At 41.3% G+C, this 22482-nt stretch overlaps 1 protein-coding gene across 1 annotated transcript in view; it reads left to right on the top strand.

The window, feature by feature from the left end:
- Positions 1-22482, top strand: part of c2cd2 (C2 calcium dependent domain containing 2) — a 109350-nt gene that overhangs the window by 24773 nt on the left and 62095 nt on the right. The window contains exons 4-8 of the mRNA XM_073045034.1: positions 6702-6803; positions 11778-11894; positions 15607-15748; positions 16019-16127; positions 20691-20755. Coding sequence (XP_072901135.1) covers positions 6702-6803; positions 11778-11894; positions 15607-15748; positions 16019-16127; positions 20691-20755 — 535 coding nt within the window. The remainder of the gene's footprint in view (positions 1-6701; positions 6804-11777; positions 11895-15606; positions 15749-16018; positions 16128-20690; positions 20756-22482) is intronic.

The following is a 22482-nucleotide window of genomic DNA, read 5'->3' as shown; positions in this document are numbered from 1 at the left end:
TCTGGCAATCCGGCAGGAAGTCCAGGATCCAGCTGCACAAGGCAGGGTCAAAGCCGAGGTCTCTGAGCTTCTTAACAAGCCCGGATGGACCTATGGTGTTGAATGCTGAACTGTAGTCCAAGAACAGCATTCTCACATAAGCATCCCGCTTCTCAGTGTACAGTGTAGAATATATTGACTGGCTGCATCATGCCCTGGTATGGAAACACCAATCCCTTTGAACAGAAAATCCTACAAAAGGTAGTGGATTTGGCCGAGTATCTCACAGGTAAAATTCTCCCAACCTTTGAGTACATTTACATGAAACGTTACCAAAGGAAAGCAGCATCCATGATCAGAGCTCCCCACCACACAGGATGTGCTCTCTTTTCACTGCTGCCATCAGGTAGAAGGTACAGAAGCCTTAGGACCACCAGGTTCAAGAACAATTACTGCCCCTGAACCATCAGCCTCTTGAATAGAAGGGGATACCTACACTCAGTTGCCCCATCATTGAAATGTTCCTACAACCAATGATCTCATTTTCAGGACTCATCATCTCATGTTCTTGTTATTTATTGCCATTTATTTATATTTACATCTGCACAGTCTTCTGCATCCTAGTTGATCTTTCATTAATCCTGTTATAGTTACTATTCTACAGATATGCTAAGAATGCCCACAGGAAAGTGTAGGGTTGTATATGGTGCCACATATGTACTTCAGTAATAAAATTTACTCTTAAGCCAACACAAGCTTACTCTTCCACAAACTTGGTGGATTTGTGGAGGTTCAGTTTGGTTTCTTTGAATCAGATTTTATAATATGCTATAAGAATATTGGATCATTAATTATAAATGCAATGCAACTTTGAAATAATAAGGAACTTGTATATCTTGCTTACAATTCTCTTCATTATTCTTTCAAACTGATTCTAGAATAACAGGACTGCTACTTTTGATTTAATTCTTTTCTTTAGTAATAATTCCTGGGTTCTTGATTTTTAGCCACTTTTCTTCTATTATGGGCCATTTTGCTCAAATAAATAACATCTTACAGAAGTACTCACCATTTTATTCTCTGAAGGTTCCAGTACATTTGTAAGTTCATTCTGTTTTCCAATGATAAAACGATTATGAAATGTTTCCGTATGTTCTTAAAATACGATATTATACACTATTAGGTGTACCTGTACACCTGCTCAGTAATACAAATATCTAATCAGCCAATCATGTGGCAGCAACTCAATGTATAAAAGCCTGCAGGCATGGTCAAGAGGTTCAGTTCTTGTTCAGAGTAAAAGTCAAAATGGGGAAGAAATATGATCTCAGTAACTTTGTCTGTGGAATCATTGTTGGTGCCAGATGGGGAGGTTTGAGTAGCTCAGACTGTTGATCTGGGATTTTCACACACAGCAGGCTCTAGCGTTCACAGAGAATGGTGCGAAGAACAAAAAGTATCCAGTGGGTAGCTCTTCTGTAGGTGAAAGCATCTTGTTAATGAGAGAGGTTAGACTGGAAGGTGACAGTAGCTCAAATAAACACACATTACAGTCAGAATCAGGTTTAATATTACTGGCATAGGTTTTGAAATTTGTTAACTCAGTGGCAACATTACAAATAAGTACATAATAAATAGAGGAAAAAATCACAGAAAATATATGTATATTAAATAGTTAAACTAAAAATAGTGCTAAACAGAAATAATAAAAAAGTGACATTCATAGGTTCAATGTCATTTAGAAATCACGTGACAGAGGGGAAGAAGCAGTTCCTGAATTGCTGAGTGTGTGCCTTCTGTATCTCCTTCTTGACTAACAATGATGGTCAGAGTACAACAGTGGTGTGCAGAAGAGTATCTCTGAAGAACACATTGAAAGTTGAACTGGATGCAAAAACAGCAGCAAAAGATCACACTGGGTTCCACTCCTTTCCTAATATAGTGGCCACTGAGTTTAGATTGCAGTTTATTTTTATTTCTTGTTTATCTTGAAGTGAGAAAGGATTATAGCACCAAATGAAGAATTCAACTTGGATAACCAACAGCTCATGCCAGATCAAATGGCATCATTAATTTTCAAAGTGCATTTCAGATAATTACAAATAGAATGTAATTTAATATATTTAGCTAGGACACAGTACTATGGTCTAAAGCAACATTAATTCATTGAAGGACGCCTATTGTCTTTGCAATAATTGTAGGGAGACTTTTATTTAACATTAGAATATTACTGGGAAAATTGTTGACCTTAATTTTCACCATAAATCATTATCCCTTCAAGATATAACCTTTGATTATTAAATTGGAATTTTCATTCATTACACGAGAAAGTCTGCAAATGCTGGAAATCCAAAGCAGCACGTACAAAATGCTAGAGAAACTCAGCAGGTCAGGCAGTACCTATGGAAATGAATATACAGTCGACTTTTTGAGCTAAAACCCTTGATACTGCCATCACCCACATCTTCTCCATTTCCCAAACATTTGCACTCAACCCATCTTCCTGCTGTCTAACAGTGATAGAGATCTTCTTATCCTCACCTACCACCCTGTGAGCCTCTACATCCAACACGTCACTCTCTGCAACTTCCACCATCTCCAAAGGGATCCTACCACTGAACATATCTTCCCCCACCCCAGCCTTCCACAGGGATCTGTGCTTAGCTTCTCCGTTCATCTCCGCCCACTAACCTCTCTCCTGGCACTTAATCCTGCAAACAGCCAAGGTGTTACACCTGCCCATACACAGCCTCCGAATGGAAGGGCATCCCTTTAGAACAAAGATGAGGGGGAATTTTTTTTTTGCCAGAGGGTGGTGAAACTTTGGAATTCATCACTACAGAGAGCAGTGGAAGCCAAGTCATTGGGTATTTTAAAGTGGATGTTAATGAGTTCTTGATTAATAAAGGAGTAAAAAGTTTTGGGGAGAAGACAGGAGAATGAGGTTGAGAGAGATAATAAATCAGCCATGATGGCATGGCAAACTCACTGAGCTGAGTAGCCTAATCCTGCACCTATGCCATATGTGCGTATGGTCTAACAATTGCAGTGTAACACCAATCAGTATTGTCTTTGTGTTTAAATTTACACTAATTTGACATGCAGTTGTTTTTTTAACATAAGAATGAAGTGTAGAATAGTGAATGGGATGCCAATTCAAAGATAGAGAGGATGAACCTTTGAATTGTTTTAAATATTGGGTGGGGGTGCATGTTGTTAATGAGGGAAGGATGCAGCAGCACTGTAGCTTTAAACGTGGATAAATTGCCACACCTGGAGGAAATACATCACAGGCTGATCAAAGGAAATGGCTGAAGTGTTATTTTGAAGACCAGACATGGTGGATCACAAATGCTCAGTCGGTTAAAAAGGGAGCAAGGGTTAATCCAAGGCATTACAGACTATTTAGTTGAACTTTGATTGGCAATTTGTTGCTCGTCCCTAATTGCCTTCAAGAAGGAGATGGTAACTGTTAAACAACTATTGCGCAGCGTGAAAATCATCTGCAGGCAAAGATAGCCAATGCTGTGCTCCAGCCTGAGATATTTGGCACGGCTGAGGTTGTTATCAGCAATAGGAGAATGGAATTGGAGGCCGAAGGCGTGCCCTTTGAACTTCCAGGTGTTTCCCTGAAATTGTCGTTCAAGTTCAAGATTACTGTTAATTCAACCTTTCACATATAAACAGCTAAACGAAAATGGTTCCTTTAGGGCCAAGGTGCAAAACACCATACATTTGGTCACTGCATATATGGTTATGATACAGCATAAAATGTCAGAAAGTAATATTAGAACAACTCTCTGAGTGGCACGGCCTGAAGACTGACAGGTTGACGTAAGTTGCAAGGTGCATATTTATGTAGGACAGCATAATATTACTGGCACTATTATAACAAAACAAGTTGGTGTGTAAATATGCAAAACAACAGCAATAAAAGGTGAAAAGTGACCATTACAGGATAAAGGTGTGTCTCAGAGTTGGAGAGTGGGTGGGGGAGCAGTGGAGTTCTGGAGGAAGAGTGAATGAGATGAGGGCTACCAAGCTAGTAAGCTGTACTACTGGATGCTGTACTGTATACAGGAGGGAGCTGTGGCAAGAACCTCTGGAGAAGCTTTGTTAAATATGGTGGGAGGAAAAGAGGAGCCATTGATACTGATGTATTAATTAATTGGAAAAATGGGCAATATTTCCGTATATCCCATGGAGATGTTGCATTTTAGGAGGTCAAATGTAGGAGGAAAGTATACTGTAATTGACAGGACACCCAGGAGGGAGGATCAATGTACTGGTGGATCTTGGGATCCAAGTTCGTAGCTCTGTGAAAGTGGAAAGACAACTAGATAAGGTAGTAAAGAAGGTATATGGCGAGCTTGCCTTCACAGTCTCCAAAGTCAGTATAAAGTCAAGAAGTGGTTGAAAATGCTTAGGTCATATCACAGGAAGGATGTGGTGATGGAGATGGTCACGTGGGTTTTGCCTGGACTAGACAGTATTAATGATAAAATATTGAACAAACTTGGTTTTCTCTGGAGCAGGAGGCAGGGTGTGACCTGATTAAAGTATATAAGGTTATGAGAGGCACAGATAGGGAAACAGAAGCTTATTATCAGGGTGGAAATGTCAAATGCACATGGGCGTTGCTTTAATATGAAATAATTTTAAAAGGAGATTTACAAGGCAAAATTGTTATTACATATGAGTGGTAAATGCATGGAACGTGCTGCCGGGGAAGTGGTGGAGGCAGATATAGCAATGATTAAGGGGCATTTATATGGGCGCTTTGCTGGCCAGCGGTATAGTGGCACCTGCACTGTACTTCGAGGCAAGTGGTCCCGGTTTGAATCCAGCTGGTTCCTTGCATGCTCTCCATCTGTACTGGGTTGAGCGTCGAGCTAGCAAATCGGCCTGGTTAAAGAACAGACAAAAGTGCTAACAGAAGTGTCGATGCCCACGGCGCCACAAGGTACAAAAGGAACAACAATGTGAGGGCACTTTGATAGGCAGTGAATGGAGGGATGCTGATCATTTCCTTCGGCGTCCTGTTCAGCACAGAGAGCATAGGCCAAAGTGCCTGTTCTCACAAAGTTGGCATCAAGAGAGGTCAGTCCTAAATCACAGCTAGAGGAGAGGCACCTTGAAAGGATAGTATAGTTGGTTCATTTCAGTTAATATTGATAGATCAAGCAGAGGCAGTGAACCGCAACTGCTCATTATTACTGCTGCATGAGGTAGCCAGTAGAACTTGGGTCTTCCAGTCTCCAGTTATTAGGACCATGGCAAACTACTATTTGCGGTATAGGTCCACAATCCCTTATCCAAAATTCTGAAATCTGAAAACCGAAGTTTCTTTCATGGAGTGCAGAGCGTGTCGTAACCAGGCTTGTTTGGCGCGCCAACAGCTGATGTCCCTCAGCTGTGACGTGGCAGCACTAGCAGAGGCCGCCAGACATCAGTTGTGGCTCAGCGCTCGTACTGGTTACACGTGCTTGGCACAGACTTTGGCCTACAACGATGTTTGATGTAAATGAACCTACAGATCAAGACTTTGAAGGATTTCGTGTCACTAATGAGAAGATGATGATATCAAACCTCGTAACTTAATGCTAAAATGTTATGGAACGAAAGTGTAAATAAGTTAGAGGAAGCTGACATCGAAGGAATGCTGAACATTGGCAATGATGCACCTGTTGTGCATTCCTTGAATGATGGGGAAAAGGCTGAAATGGTGTTAAATACAGATGAGCATGAAGATAGTAGTGATGGTGATGACATAATGAACACCGGTGAAAAAATCCCCATAGACAATATGGTGAAAATGTGTGATCAGTTAATTGCTGGCCTTGAACAACGTGCATTTTTCAGTGAGCAAGAGATTATGGCAGTTTGCTCAGTTAGGGAGAGATTGATTAGATATAAATCTATGTTAATGAGAAAGATGACACACGAAGAAGTCTTTAAAAATGCCGTCTGTTGTAGTGCTGCTTCATAACTTGAGAATCCTGTTCCTGGCCCATCAGGTACCTGTACAATATGTAGCTTTGTTTGCCAGAGGTAATGCAACTTAACTAGAGGTACCTGTACGTATTTAGCTTAGTTTGAACCTGTAAATGTCCCAGAGTATTTACTTTCTACATTTATTCCAATAAGTCATTTACCATGTGTTTGATTCGGTTCGTTTGAAGCTGTATATTTTTATGTTTTATTGAAAGTTTTTGTTGGAAATAAAATATACTATTGTATTTATGGTCTATAATTATACCACTATTTCATTTATCAGTATATTATTCTATAAATAAACTGTAATAGTATTTGTAGAAGAGCGCGGATCAGGAAAACCCGGAAGTTCTCTCTCCAGCACTCATTGTTTGAGCATGTAGAGACTTCTTTTCTTGTCATTATTCCCTAAACAATACGGTATAACAACTATTTACATAGCATTTACATTGTATTAGGTATTATAAGTAATCTAGAGATGAGTTAAAGTATACGGGAGGATGTGTGTAGGCCTGGAGCTCCCCCGGGTCCTAAAGTCCACCCACACTGAGACAGGTTAATTATCAATGCAATTACCAATTTTCTGAAATCCAAAAAATTCTGAATTCTGAAATGCAACTGGCTCCAAGGATTTTGGATAAGGGGTTGTGGGCCTGTGCAACTACATCCTAATTTGGAACAGGATAAGAGCAACCTACCTTTCAGTAACTTTATTCTTGTTTCCACAGCTGCAGATTGACATTCGAGAAACTGACGTTGTAAGAGTTACGTGGAGCCTTGTGGACTGTCAAAGCTTAAAACTGAAGGTGACACCAAGAGTTAAGAAGGAAGTGAGTCACTAAGTTTTGATTTTTCTGTTAACTTATTTGTCTTTTTACTTTACAGTTTTGCTATTGTGAACCCTGGAGGTAAAATTCAGAGTAGGAGGTTCAGTTTACTTTGAGCTAAAAAAGAGACATCTGGTGATTTGGTAAAGGACTCACATCTTGAGGTTACAGCAGCAGGAAATTTTGCTGACTCTTTTGGAATGCCTCATCAAGAGCCCAGGCACCGAAGTCATTGTGACATTACTGTCAGCTGTGTTCAGGCAAACCTAGGCAATCAATCTGGGACAACCTGATCCAGTTCGCTTGGTTCCACACAAGTTAAATCATACTATTTAATCACCTTTTAAGCTTATTTTCACCTGTATGTAATATGTGAAGGAGGAGCTATTACAACATGATTATCTGTGCAAGAAGCCACTTGCTTAACCTTAAGGGGGTAGAAATCTGCCCTCTGAAGTCTTTGAAGCTGAATTTTAAAAGCCACGAATTTCTTCTGTGGGTTGTGAATCTTCAAAATTCACAACTCTGCAAAGTTACAGATGCAAAGTTGTACATTCAAGAATAGGATAGATTTTTGGACTATATTTTTTGGGTCAGTTCAGTAGTCAAATCAGCCTCAAAGCTGATCTACTTTTCTTGTTTCTTATGATTTAGTAATGCACCTTAAACATAAATTTGCTTATTATATAGGGAGCAAGTGTCTGCACAAGTTTACTGTAAATGCTTTCTGAAAGGCAACTGGATAACCTGTATGATTCTGCTATGCAATGTTCACTAGTGTTCCTGTCCTTATAAAAGTCATGTGGCTACACTTAATTCCTGTCAAACTCTTCCATTTTGCATTCTAGATAGTCGGAGTTTGAATGATAGCATTCAAATCATCAGTAGGTTGTGGCTAACATGACTTGGAACGTTTTCCAGTTTATCACATTGGGCATTAGAATGGTATTTAGAAGGGGGAATTGTTTGTGAATTGGTGCCTCATAAAGCTAGTTAAAAGCCATTTATTGTATTTTCATAGTAATGCATGCAAAATGCTGGAGGAACTCAGCAGGTCAGGCAGCATCTATGAAGATAAGTAAAGGGAGCAAGGGCTTTACTCTTTGGAGAGAAGTAGGATGAGAGGAGACATGATAGAGGTGTACAAGATATTAAGAGGAATAGATAGAGTGGACAGCCAGTGCCTCTTCCCCAGGACACCACTGCTCAGTACACGAGGTCATGGCTTTAAGGTAAGGGGAGGGAAGTTCAAGGGGGAAATTAGAGGAAGGTTTTTCACTCGGAGTGGTTGGTGTGTGGAATGCACTGCCTGAGTCAGTGGTGGAGGCAGATACACTAGTGAAGTTTAAGAGACTACTAGACAGGTATATGGAGGAATTTAAGGTGGGGGTTATATGGGAGGCAGGGTTTGAGGGTCGGCACAACATTGTAGGCTGAAGGGCCTGTAATGTGCTGTACTATTCTATGTTCTATGTAAGACTCAACATTTCAAGCTGTGACCCTTCATCAGGACTGGAAATGAAGGAAGAAGAAGCAGAACAAGCATGTGGAGGAAAGGGAAGGAGTACAAGCTAGAAGATGATAGGCAGAAAAGGTAAATGGCTGAAGTAGAAGGATTGTCATAAGAGAGCAGAGTGGACCATTGGAGAGAGGGAGAAGGAGGGGTATCAGAGAGAGATGATGGGCAGGTGAGGAGAAGAGAAAACATTAAAAGGGAGACAGAATAGTGAATGGAAGAATTACTTGAAGAAATCTCTGCCCAATTATAATCAGTGTATCATCTGTAGCACCAGGGGTCACAACATACCTGACCACTGCCACATTGCCATAAAGAATGCCTTCTGTTCCATCCCTCAACCGCATTTTGGGAGGTGTGATCGTCTGGCTGTCCTCCTCCTATTCGCATGCAGGCAGAGATTGAAGAGCGTGGCTCCAGAAGTCAGGACAATGAAGAGGTGGTTGCAGGAGGCAGAGGAGTGGCTATAGGACTGCTTTAAGTCAGTGGACTGGGCCGTGTTCAAGGACTTGAGAGAAGATCTGAATGAGTATTCCACAGATGTCACGGACTTTATAAAATTAATAATGGATGAGCGTGTCCCCACAAAACCATTCAGAGTTCTCCTCAGCCTGAAGCCCTGGATGAACCAAGAGGTCTGCAATCTGCTGAGTGCCAGATCAGTAATGTTCATAATCTGGTGACCAAATAAAATACAAGAGGTCCAGATCTGACCTCTGCAAAGCCATCTCCCATGCAAAGTGGCAATTCTGACCTAAACTTGAATCACAGAAGGATTCTTGATGGCTTGAATGCCATCATTTCCTACAAAGCGAAACCAAGTGACATATGTGACAACAAGATTTTGTTCACAGATGAGCTCACTGCCTTTTTGCTTCCTTTGACTAACAAAACAAGGATGGCACCTTCGCAAACTCCCACAGCCTCCTATGACCCTGTGACTTCGGTCTCTGAGGCTGATGTGAGAGCATTCTTCAGGAGGTTGAACCCATGGGAAGCATCTGATGTAGACAGAGTACTGAAAACCTGTGTTAAACAACTGGCTGAAGTGTTCACCAATATCTTTAACCTCTCACTTCAGCAGACTGAAGTCCCCACCTGCTTCAGGCAGGCTTCAGTTATACCAATGCCCAAGAAGAACGTGGTAACATGCCTCAATAATGTCCAGTAGCATTTATATCCACTGTGATGAAGTGCTTTGAGAGATTGGTGATGAAACACATCAACTCCTGTCTGAGGAGCAATTTGGATCTGCTCCAGTTTGCCTACCATCTCAACTGGTCAACAGCAGATGCCATTTCACTGGCTCTTCACTCAACCCTGGAACATTTGGACAACAAAGATGCATACATCATGATGCTCTTCATTGACTGTACCTCCACATTCAATACTATCATCCCCTCAAAACTAATCAGTAAGCTCCAAGACCTAGGCTTCAGCACCTCCTTGTGCAACTGGATCCTCTAATTCCTCACTTGCAAACCATAGTCATTTTTGATTGGCATTGACATCCCCCTCCAAAATCACCATCAGCACAGGTGCACCACGAGGCTGTTTGCTTAGCCACCTGCTCTACTCGTTTTATGCTTATGACTCTGAGGCTAAGCACGGTTCTAATGCCATACTTAAATTTGGTGACGATACCACTGTCCTTGGCCAATCAAAGGTGGTGACAAATCACCATATGGGAGGGTGATTGAAAATCTGTCTGAATGCTGCTACAACAACCTCTTAATGTCAGCAGAATCAAAGATTCATGACTACAGGAGGAGGAAACCAGAGGTCCATGAGCCAGTCCTCATCAGAGGAAGAAAGGGTCAGCAACTTCAAATTCCTTGGCATTTTCATTTTAGAGGATCTGTCCTCGGCCCAGCAAGCATGTAAGTGCTACTTTAAAAACAGGCACAGCAGCAACTTCACTTTCTTAGACGTTTGCATAGATATACCATGTTGTCTGAAACTTTAACAAACGTCTATAGCTGTGTGGTGGAGAATATATTAACTGGCTGCATCATGGCCTGGTGTGAAAACACCAGTGCTCTTGAACGGAAAAGCCTGTAGAAAGGTCATGGGTATAGGCCAGTCCATCACGGGTCAAGCCCTCCCCACCACTGAGCACATCTGCAGGGATGCTGTTGCAGAAAAGCAGCATCCACCATCAAGGACCCACACCATCCAGGCTATGCTTTCTATCACTGCTGCTATCAGGAAGGAAGTACAAGAGCCTCAAGTCTCACACCATCGGGTTCAGGAAACAGTTACTGCCACTCAACTATCAGGCTCTTGAACCAGAAAGGATAACTTCACTCGCGCCAGCACTGATCCCACAACCTAGGGCCTCACTTTCAAGACTCTGCAACTCATGCTTTTAATCTTTATTGCTTATTATTATTTTGTTGGGTTTTTTTTCTTTTTGTATTTGAACACTTTGTTGTCTAGCTTTCTGGTTGCCTGCCCTGTTGGTACAATTCTTCATTGATTCTGTTGTATTTCTTTGTATTTACTGTGAATGCTTGCAGAAAATGAATCTCACAGTTGTATATGATGACAGATATGTACTTCGATGATAAATTTACTTGGAACTTCGTACTTTTTAAGAAGAGAGAAGGGGGAGGGGTTAAAATTGCTGGAAGTTAGAGAAATCAGTGTTCTTGCCGTCAGGTGGAAGCTTCCAGATGGAATATGAGCTATTTCTCCTTCAACTTGAGAGTGCCTGATACTGGCAGTAGAGAAGGCCACAGAGTGACATGCTGGAACGGGAGTGGAAATTGGAATTAATATGGTTGGTCAGCCGGAATCCTGCTTGTTGTGGGTGGAGCATCTCTGATGCTCTCAAGTAGGTGGATGAAAGTGCACACAAGATATTCCTGTCCTATTTTAGCCCTTTTCTTGTCAAGTAGGGAAAAAGCTGAATCTGTGTGATGTTCACGGTCTAAAAGCATGAGTTGTTGAAGACTGCATGGTATAAGTTGGGCGTGGGAAGGAAACACATTGCCCACATGGATGTATGAATTACAGAGAATTGGAGATTTGAGAACAACTCTATTCATCTTCTAATGTGCCTATCTTCCGGAGATGCTGAATAATCATTAACGCTATTGTCAAATGAGGGCATGAAATTACTCAAAGAACATCCTATTTTCTGAAAAAAAGCATCAATTTATTTGCAATTTCAAGTTAGATGCACTTCTCAAAGTTGTGAATAAATTTCATCATTAACTTACGATTAGTCTTCACAAAATTTGGTTTAAGTTGGTGGATGTTTGAAGGTATAATGATGCCATACCATACTTTTCTATGAACGTGAGCCCATTTCCAAATTTCAGCCACTTGTCTGAAACCAGATAAATCCCTGATCTCCCAGGATCTACTTGGGTGAGATCCACCAAAAGTTGGCACTGAAGGCATGTTTGATTGTGTTCTGAACCCTGTCTTTCACAGTCTTTCTTTTTCTCTCTTAGGTAGCAGAAAGGGATGCAGACCTGGAGACTATTCATACACTGTTGCAGGAAATGCTAACCTCAGCCCGTCCAGTGGTTTTATTGTCTATGAAGGCTGCACCTTTAAAGGAAAATAATGTAAGTATGAAATTACTAAATCTGCAATGTGTTAGATTTAAAATACATAACTGTACTACATGAGGTCAGAATCCTTCACAGTAGAATTATAAATTGCCAAGATACATATTTTCTTAGGTTTGTAAGGCTTTATAAAGCATTGATCAGACTGCACTTGGTTAATTGTGAACAGTTGTCTAAAACAAAAGGATGTGCTGGCTTTGGAGGTATATTATAAAGATTATCCTGGGAACGAAAGGGTTAACCTATGAGGAGCATTTGTTGGTTCTGCACTTGTACTTGCTTAGTTTAGAAGAATGAGAGGGGGATCTCATTGAAACCTATCAAACATTGAAAGACCTATATTTAAAGGACGTGGAGAGGTTATTTTTTATAGTGTGGTATTCCAGGACCAAAGGGCACAGCCTCATAATAGAAATACATCCCTTTGGAACAGAGATTATTTTACAGCCAGAGTTTGGTGAATCTGTAGTATTCATTGCTACAGAAGGCTGCGAAGGGCATGTCACTGGGAATATTTAACACGGAGGTTAACAAGTTCTTGATAATAAAGGAGTCGAAAGTTATGAGGACAGCACAGGAAATTGGGCTTGAGACAGAATGTACTGTCCTCACTGTGCATTGTGTATAAAGCTAGGCAAATAACCTGCACAGGAAATTATGTATATTTTTTTTAAAAAACAGGTTGTGAACAGAAAGTGATACAAAACAAATTGCATACAAAATGAACAGTGCCCCGGAGGCAGAACAAAGAAACTTAGTCAGCCATGATGGAATGGCAGTGTGGACTGGGACTGAATGGCCTAATTCTGCCTGTGTGTCTTATGAATTATTGGACTGGATCAAAACTGTGCCCTTTTAGCACTGTACCTCATAAATACCTGTAGCATACAAGTTCCTCCTTTCAGTGCTATGCTTATGCCTGTTGGTAGTTTTCCTCTCAAGCTGACAAAACTGATACCAATGGCAATATGAGGTACTTACACAAAATATAAGGACGAGGTTAACGTAGAGCTTTGCCACAGCCAGGGAAGTCCTGTGTTGGCTCATGCTTGGAATGCTTGATACTGTGCTCCACACCACACCATGGAAAACATGTATTCACTTGGGAAAGAAGGCAGCAAGAGATTCTGCAGAGGCTGGAAATCCAGAGCCACACGTACACAGATGCTGGAGGAATCAGCTGATCAGGCAGCTTCTATGGAAGAGAATTAGCAGTTGACATTTTGGGACTGACTCTCGGCTCGAAACGTTGACCGCTTATCACTTCCGTAGATGCCGCCTGACCTGCTGAGTTCCTCCAGCATCTCGTGTGTGTTGCATCGGAATGTCAGCGGGACCTCAGAAGTCACATTACAAGAAAAGGGCAAAACTGGTGACCAACTAATGCATCTGCAACACAGTTTAAGTGGAGTTTATAGCATTTTGAATAGATGTGGTAGGATAGGTAGCAGAAATATTTAACTGCAGGGAAGGTGGTCTGCAGCAGATAGAACTAACATTAAGTTCAGAAGAGTTTATTTATTTAGTGATATAGCACGGTAACAGGCCTTTCTGATCCTATAAGCCCACACCACCCATGTGACCAATTAACCTAAACCGCACGTCTTTGGAATGTGGGTGGAAATTGGAGCACCTGGAGGAAACCCACTCAGTCACGGGGAGAACACACAAACTCCTTGCAGACAGCACCAGAATTGAACCTGGATCATCAGCATTGTGATAACATTACAGTAACCACTATGCTACCATACTGAAATGTATGGCAGAATTACATTCCCTTAAGAAGTAGTGGATGGGATGTTAGTCCAGTTAGTAACTGTTGTTTCTAAGATTGCTGGGTTATTGCTAGACATGCACATGATTTTGTTGGCTGGTTAAAGTGTTTATTCTCATCTTGATAAACGGAAACTTTAATGGAATGTTGGATGAAAGGAAAAGTCGAAGAAACTGTGGAAATGGATTTGAGTCTCTTTTTAAGAAAGTTCTTGAGATAAGTTAGCCATTCAGAATCAGGCTCACTATCCGTCTTATATGATGTAAGATTTCTTTTGTGGCAGCAAGACATAAAATACTATAAATTACAAAATTAGTAGTGCTAATAGCATGGTATGTCCATTAGCTCATGGACCGTTCAGAAATCTGATTGTGGAGGAGAAGAAGCTGTTCCTGATTCTCTGAGTGTGGGCTTTTCAGTCTCGTTTCTTCTCCCTGACAGTAGTAACACAAGATCACACAAGACAAAGGAGCAGACATAGGCCATTTGGCCCATCGAGTCTGCTCCACCACTCCACCATGAGCTAAACTATTCTCCCATCTAGTTCCAATTTCAGGCTTTTTCCCCATTTCCCTTGAAACCCTGGCTAATTAGATACCTATCAATCTCCTCCTTAAACACCCTCAATGATGGAGCCTCCACAGCTGCATGTGGCAACGAATTCCTTGTCCCAGATGGTGAGGGTCTTTAATGAAGATGTCACCTTCATGAGGATCACAAGAGTGCTGAGTCTAAACCCTCTGCACTCTTGTGATCCTATTCACGAGAGCCTCCATACCAGGCTGCGTTATAACCAGTTAGAATGTATTCCGCTGTACCTCCACAGAAATTTGCAAGCATCCTTGTTGACCCACTGAATCTCATCAAACTCCTAGAAAGGTAGAGCCATGGGTGTGCCTTCTTTGTAATTGCATCAATGTGTTGTGCCCAGGATAGATCATCTGAGATGTTGACACCCCAGATCCCTAAAGCTGACCCCAGTGAGGACTGCTACATGTTCTCTTGACTTCCCTACTTGACTCAGGTTCTAAAGGCATGAGTGAAGATGGGGAAGGTATGAATGAATTAGGCAGGAAACTTTAACAGATTAAAGCAATCTTGACAGTGAAGTGACATCAGGGAGGGATTTGGACAGACCATTAATGAGATTGTTGGAGGGGTTAGTGCAGGACTGAAAAGGTGAACCAACTTTTTAAGCAAATGTGACTTCATGGGAGTTTCGATGAAGAGAAAAACCAGTAAAGCAAAAGTTAATTCAGTACATGTCTCAATGGCCACAACCAAAGCTGACACTTTTGAAATTAGATTAGTTAATGAATAATCTGGCTATTTTGGGGCAAGCAACCTTGGGGAATTTTGAAGGGAAATTTTATTTCTGTATTGAAGGTTGAATGACTGTGTGATGCTAAGATTGTTAATAGATTTAGGTTGCATGTTGTGGATAAGATTTGGAAGCAGATAGGTCATGAAAAGTTAGTTAAGAAAGTTTGGAGACAAGCTGAAATCACTGCAAGTGACAGGGAAGGAAGCCTTGTGAGGGTGTAGGGTGACTGATGGAGGCAATCACTGCTGAGTCTCATATCCAATAAATAACTGAGCAGAGAATGCAAAGGAAGATCTAAGCTGGGTTAATGCACAGAAAAGTGTGTTAAGTAGAGAAGGTGGATTGTTTTGTTTTTTGCAAATGATAGTTTTGATTTATTTTTAGCTGTAAGCAACTTCCATCATAATGAATGGCTTTAACTGCCCAAGTATGGTGCTAATCTTATACATGGTCTGTCATTCTTCTAGAAAGTAAACCACTAGACTACACAGGGCCAATTTAGAAGCAAAATCCTAATTAGGTGAATGTTCTTTGGCAGTATATAATTAACTAGATTTCTGTTGCAATAACCAATTCATTCTGACCTATGTAATTCTTCCTTCCCACTTTAGAATTTCCCAATCTCTCAGAATTTGCCAAATGTAGAGTTATCTTCACAGATCCTCTCGCCTCCCAAGCCACCTAGAGCTCATGAACGGAAGCTTAAGGTGAAGATCATCAAAGTGGAGGGCCTTGCAGCTCCCGATATTGCTGGTAATCACGTCACGGTGTCTAAATAGTGTACCGGGTACAGTTCTAACACAATGCATTTGCAACTTGAGCTGCTGTGCATTTGCTTAACTTGAAATATAAGCTTAAACAATTAAAATGTTAGCATTTTAAAAATAATAGTTACATTAATAACATTTCTGTTATTCTGTTGTGTAATTTCTCCTTGGGCTGTAATGTTTTTAAATTCTGTTTCAGTCAACATTAGATTTCATGTTCTGAATGCAATGTTCTATGTGCGTTTGGTGTTGGCAGAACATATCCATCCGTACTGTGTCGTGGAGTTGGACAACCCAGTGCAGAAGGTGTCTAGTTCAGTGATGAGCAGTGTTTCCATTCCCCTGTGGGACCAGCAGTTTGTGTTGTAAGTATTGATTTTTTTTCTCTCTCTCTCTCATTTTAAACTGGCAGCTGTTTCCTGCTGTCACGGTTTTCTGATTTCTGTGGTGCTTCTAAACCTTGGATCGAAAGTCGTCCTGTGGGAGCACCTTTAAATTCCTGGCGCCTCTTTGGCAAAGAAAGAACTCCATAAAGCATGATGTACTCTCATCACATTCTCTGCAGAGCTGCTGTCTCTCGGGATATTTGACCTATTCAGATTGTCAGCATTCTTCCATTTGGAAATGATCAAAAATAGCTTTTATTTTACTTATTCTGGTTACCTTCTTGTGATTTTTGTTATTTCCCTCTACTATTAGGCTGCTGAGCCATTGTGGATAACTTCATTCACCTCAACTCTGAACTGATTTCTCAACCAATGGGCTCACTTTCAAGGATTTGTGTTCTCAGCATTATTTATTTATTTGGACATTTTGTTGTCTTTTGTACATCGGTTGTTTGTCAGTCCTTGTTTGTAATTCTTCATTGATTGTATTGTATTTCTCTGGTTGGCTGTGAATGCCTGTAAGAAAATGAATCTCAGGCTAGTATATGGTGACATATACATACTTTGATAATAAACTTACTTTGAACTTTAATTCATTAATTTTAATTTTACACTGTTCCGTTTCTGAAGTTTATTATGTAATACAGTGAACTTCATTCTTGTTGAACAGCACAAAAATTGGCCCTTCAGCCCACAATATCAATGCCAGCCATTTTGCCCATCTATATTTAATCACATTTACCATATACTTAAATGCTTTACTTATGCAAGTAGCTTTCTAAATTACTCTAAAGCCCAGTGATTGCATCTGATTCCACAAGTCCTATTAACGTGTTCCAAATGTTAATCCACTCTGTGTGTGTGTGTGTGTGTGTGTGTGTGTGTGTGTGTGTGTGTGTGTGTGTGTGTGTGTAAGCTTTCAGATCTGCTTTAAAATACCTTCCTCTCATGCTGAAACCTATGCTGTCTTGTTTTTGATATTCTTGCCATTATCATCTGCCCTATCTGTGCGTTTCATAATTTTACTGTATACACCTCTATCAGAGCACCCTTCAGCCCGTTTTGCTCCAGTCTATCCAACTATCCCTATTATTAAAGTTCTCCAATGTAGAAAATAGCTGGATCCTGGAACATCTGAAGTTGGTGATCTTGAGGACTGATCCTAATAAATGATAGCAATCTGCCTTTGTCCATAGTATGAACCTGCTAAGGTGAGGTAAATATCTTTTAATGGTTTCTGCACCCCATTCATTTTACCCAGGTTTGTAAACAAAAGAGTCTTCACCTGTTGCTAGGTAGTTCTCTTACATTATAGAGCCACGCTCGACAGTAACTTGTACATTGTTTTATAGGATTGCTTTTGTATTTATGTTTAACAGTGTTTTTTATGTTGCATCAGATCCTCAGTAACAATCAATTTGATCTCTTTTACACTTGTGTACTGGTGAACGACAAGAAGCAATCTTGAATTTAGTGATCTGACCTCCCAGTGAATCTCTTTCCTTTGAGCTGACTTTAATTTGTTTTCTGTTAGTTGACAAGCAAAATGTAATGCCAAGGTTATGTGCAGTATTTGTCATTTTGCTACAGGCAACACTACATTATAATCAGAGCTATAGAATACTTTGGGGTTTAAATGGTTAATTGCTTGCTTTTTAAAGTAAATCTGAGTCCACTGCCTAGAGTTTTAAAAATTGCAGCCTTGGAGGAAAAAAATTGTTTTTCTGGACACTGAAGGAAAACACGTGATTTGGTGACTGGACAGGAAAGAAGATGGGGTGAAGGGTCACCCATGATCATACTGATTGGTAGAAAAGGCTCAGGGGACGTACAACTTCATCCTGCTCCAGTTTCTTGTCCCTTTATTATTGTTGCCAGCTTTCCTCCTGCTGCCGTCCCTGGGGAGTCTTGCTGATCTTTTTATTTTGCAAAAGCATTTGTGTTTTTTTTTAAAGGAATAAATCTAAAATATTTCATTTCCTTTTCTCTGCGCATTGTTTAATGGTAGAGAGCTTGGCTTGAACACTCCTTGCTCAGAGCAGTGTGATTTCAGCAATGACACTGAAGTGCAAAATGAGGAAGTTCAGCTTTTGATGCTCTCCTGCCATTCTGTCACAGCTCCAGTGTTGTAATAAAGGCCTACTGTCCGCCTTTTCAAACACGCTCAAAGATGATCTGCTTTCGAAGCAGGTGGGAAATGGGAAAAACAATTCGATTGCTGAAAACAAAATATCTTTTTTGGTATTTGGAAAGGAAGTGGCTGGGGGTGGGGGGGGGGAGGGTGAAATTTTAGCCGCCAGTTGGTGTGTTTTAAAGACTTTCTATAGATTTTTTTTTCATCTTAGTACGAAAGAAGATCACTTGGATCATTCATTCATACTATTTCCGAGCAGAGTAATCCCATCTGATCCATAAGACAGTAAGGCATAGGAGTAAATTAGACCAGTTGGCCCATCGAGTGGGTTCCACCACTTCGTCAATTTATTATTCCTCTCAACCCCATTCTACTGCCTTCTCCCTGTAACTCTCGGTGCCCTTCCTTACTAATCAAGAACCTATTAAGCTCTGCTTTAAATATATCCAATGGCTTCAAAGTTCAAAGTAAATTTATTATCAAGGTATATACATGTTGCCATATACAACCCTGAGATGCATTTTCTTGTGGGCATACTCAATAAATCAATAGAATAATCATAACAAAATCAATGAAAGACTGCACCAATGGGGTAGACGACCAGTGTGCAATGCAAATGCAAATAAATAAATAAATAAACAAACAAACAAACAAACAAGCAAGCAAGCAGTCAATAGAGAAGATGAGATGAAGAGTCCTTTAAATTGAGTCCACAGGTTGTGGGAACAGTTCAGTGATGGGCAAGTGAAGTGAAACCTTTAGTTCAAGAGCCTGACAGTTAAGGGGTAATAACTGTTACTGAACATGCTGTTCAAGAGCCTGACAGTTAAGGGGTAATAACTGTTACTGAACATGCTGTTGAAGAGCCTGACAGTTAAGGGGTAATAACTGTTACTGAACATGCTGGTGTGAGCCCTGAGGCTCCTGTACCAGCTTCCTGATGGCAGCAGTGAGAAGAGTGTATGACATGGGTGGTGGGAATCCCTGATGGATGCTACTTTTCTGCAACAACTGTCCATTTAGATGTACTCTGTAGTGGGGAGAACTTTACCTGTATCCATTACTTTTTGTAGGATTTTCTATTCAAGGGCATTGGTGTTTCCATATCAGGCTGATGCAGCCAGTCAATAGACTCTCTACCACACAGTTGTGTTTTCTTTCTAATGGCACTTACGTGCTGAGCCCAGGAGAGGTCCTCTGAAATAATCTGAGGAATTTGAAGTTGCTGACGCTCTTCATCACTGAATTCCTGATGACGACTGGCTCCTGGACCTCTAGTTTCCTCCTCCTGAGGTCAATAATCAGCTCTTTGTTCTTGCTGACATTAAGAAATAAGTTCTTAATATGGTACCACTCAGCCTGACTTTCAGTATCCCTCTTGTATGTTGATTTTCTTCACCCTCTTTTATTCAGCCAACAGTGGTGTCATCAGCGAACTTAAATATGGTATTGAAGCTGTGCTTAGCCACACTCATAAGTGCAAAGCGAGTAGAACAGGGGCTAAGCACACAGCCTCTACAGCAGTCTGTGGCAATGAGTTCCACAAATTCAGCATTCTCCTTATTCCTCTGTAGCCCTGCATCTTGCCCATTAATTCCCGTGATTCTTTTGCCAGTTGTTTACACTAAGGCATCATTTACAGAAGCCAGTTAACTCACCAGCACATCTTTAAGATGTTTATCCAATCCTATTCCAGCAATAAACTTTTCTATCCTTCCCTGAGACATCTTTCCTCCATCCCAACACCTCCAGCCCTGCTTCCTGACTCAGTGGTTTCTTGGTGCCAAAGATTTCTTTTGAGCTAGCTGGCCACATTGGAAACAGGCCAAAAATGTTTCTTTTTAAGAGCCTAAAGGGATCTCTGCTTCCTGACTTCCATCATCTTGTTCTCTCATTACCATTTACCAATGTCCAATTCGCTCCCTTTTGGTAACTGAACAGGAACTTGGTAATGTACACTCAGTGGCCACTTTATTAGGTACACTAGTACACCTGCTCATTAATGCAAATATCTAATCAGCCAGTCATTCGCAGCAACTGAAATGCATTAAAGCATGGGAACACGGTCAAGAGATTTAGTTGTTGTGCAGACCAAACCTGCCTTAGGTTGAACATGAGGTTGAAACAGATTGAACATGGTATTCCAACAGTTAATCTAATAGTGATATATTTTATAGGACTTTTAATAAAGTGGAGGCTTGTGGGTCAATTTCCAGTGCTAAGCATTTAGATTCTGAGAGGTTACAGAGACGGGGTGCAGAGTGCTGAAGCTGGGGAGATTGTTGATTGTTCAGAATTTTGTGGAGCTGGAGAAGGTATATATTCCTAATCAAATGGAAGAACATTTGCAATTGTGTCAGAGGCTTGAATTGATGACTATTATTATTTCTTTTTTTCCTCTCTAATAGTGAGCTGAGTGCGAAGTCGAAGAAACTTCACATGCAGGTTTTGGAGGATGGAAGATCCTCAGAGAGTAAGTTACTGACACCACGAGTAGGGTTGTGCTAATTGGTTATTTCTGTAATAAAATGTTCATCAGTATGTGAAATCATGTGTTTTAACTTTAGTCATAGTCATAGAGCAATTCTGCATGGATACATGCCATTCGGCCAGTAAGTCCGTGCCAACCACAGTGCCCATTCAGCTAGTCCCAAATTCCTTTGTCTGGCCTCTCTTCCCCTAAGTCCTGCCTCTCTGTATCTATGGAAGAGCTTCTTAAATGCAGTTGTGCTTGACTCAACCATTTATTCAGCTGTTTGTTCCAAATTCATGCCATCCTCTGTGAAAAAAGTTTCCTGTCAGCTCCCATTTAAATCTTTCCCCCCTAATCTTAAATCTACCCCATGTCCCATAATTTGGACTCCCCTCCCCGGAGGAAAAGACTAACCGCTCACCTTATCTATGGCTACTTTAAATTTAAGTATCTCTAGGAGCTCACCCCTCATGTTCCACTGAATAAAGACTTAGCTCAGGCCCTCTAGTTTGGGCAATATCCTCAAATCTTTTCTGCATTTCAGTTTAACCATGTTTTTCCTATAACAGGACTAACAAAACTGTACACAGTACTCCCAAGTGCGGCTCCTCTTATACTCAATGCCCTGACTAATGAAGGCTAGAGTGCTAAACGTGCTTTATCCACCTATGATGTAATTTTCAACGAACTCCACTTGCACGCCTAGGCACCCCTGTTTCATTACACTAACAAACTCCACTTGCACACCTAGGCTCCCTGTTCCATTACACTAACAAACTCCACTTGCACACCTAGGCTCCCTGTTCCATTACACTAACAAACTCCACTTGCACGCCTAGGCCCCCCTGTTTCATTACACTCGCTAGTGCCATATCATTCATTATATACTACATCGGTTTGATTTTCCAAAATATATCACCTCACCCTTATCTGGATTGAAATCCATTTGCCACTCTGCATCCAGCACATAATTTTCCGAAACTTCCGCCACCTCCAACTAGATCCCACCGCCAAACACATCTTTCTCCCCCCCCCCCGCCAATTTCTGGAGGGATTGCTCCTTGTCCATTCGTCCCTCCTGGCACTTACCCTTGCAAGCGGAACAAGTACTTCACCTTCCCCTACACCTCACTCACTACCAGTCAGGGCCCTAAACAGTCTTTCCAGGCGAGGTGACACTTCACCTGTGAATCTGTTGGGGTCATTTACTGTGTTCTGTGCCCTCAGTGTGGCCTCTTTTATATCGGTGACACCAGATGTAGATTGGGAGACCACTTTGCTGAACATCTACGCTCCATCCGCCAGAACAAGCGGCATCTCCCAGTGGCCACCCATTTCAATTCCCATTCCGATATGTCCATCCATGGCCTCCTCCACTGTCGGGATAAGGCCACACTTAGATTGGAGGAACTACACCTTATATTCCATTTGGGTAGCCTCCAACCTGATGGCATGAACATCGATTTCTCCAACTTCTAGTAATGCTTCTCCCACCCCTCCCCCGCCCCCACCTTCACTGGTTCCCATCCCCTTGTCCCTCTCTCACCTTATCTCCTTGTCTGCCCATCGCCTCCCTCTGGTGCTCCCCCACCATTTTTTCTTTCTTCCATGGCCTTCTGTGTCTTTCACCAATCACTTCCTAGCTCTTTGCTTCATTCCTCCCCCCCCCCCCCCACAAAGTTTCACCTATCGCCTGGTGTTTCTCTCTCCCCTCCCCACTTCTTTCA

Source organism: Hemitrygon akajei, chromosome 5, assembly GCF_048418815.1.
Source record: "Hemitrygon akajei chromosome 5, sHemAka1.3, whole genome shotgun sequence".
Taxonomy (NCBI): Eukaryota; Metazoa; Chordata; class Chondrichthyes; order Myliobatiformes; family Dasyatidae; genus Hemitrygon; species Hemitrygon akajei.
The sequence above is the reverse complement of the archived record's forward strand: the minus strand, read 5'-3'. Positions and strand labels throughout refer to the sequence as shown.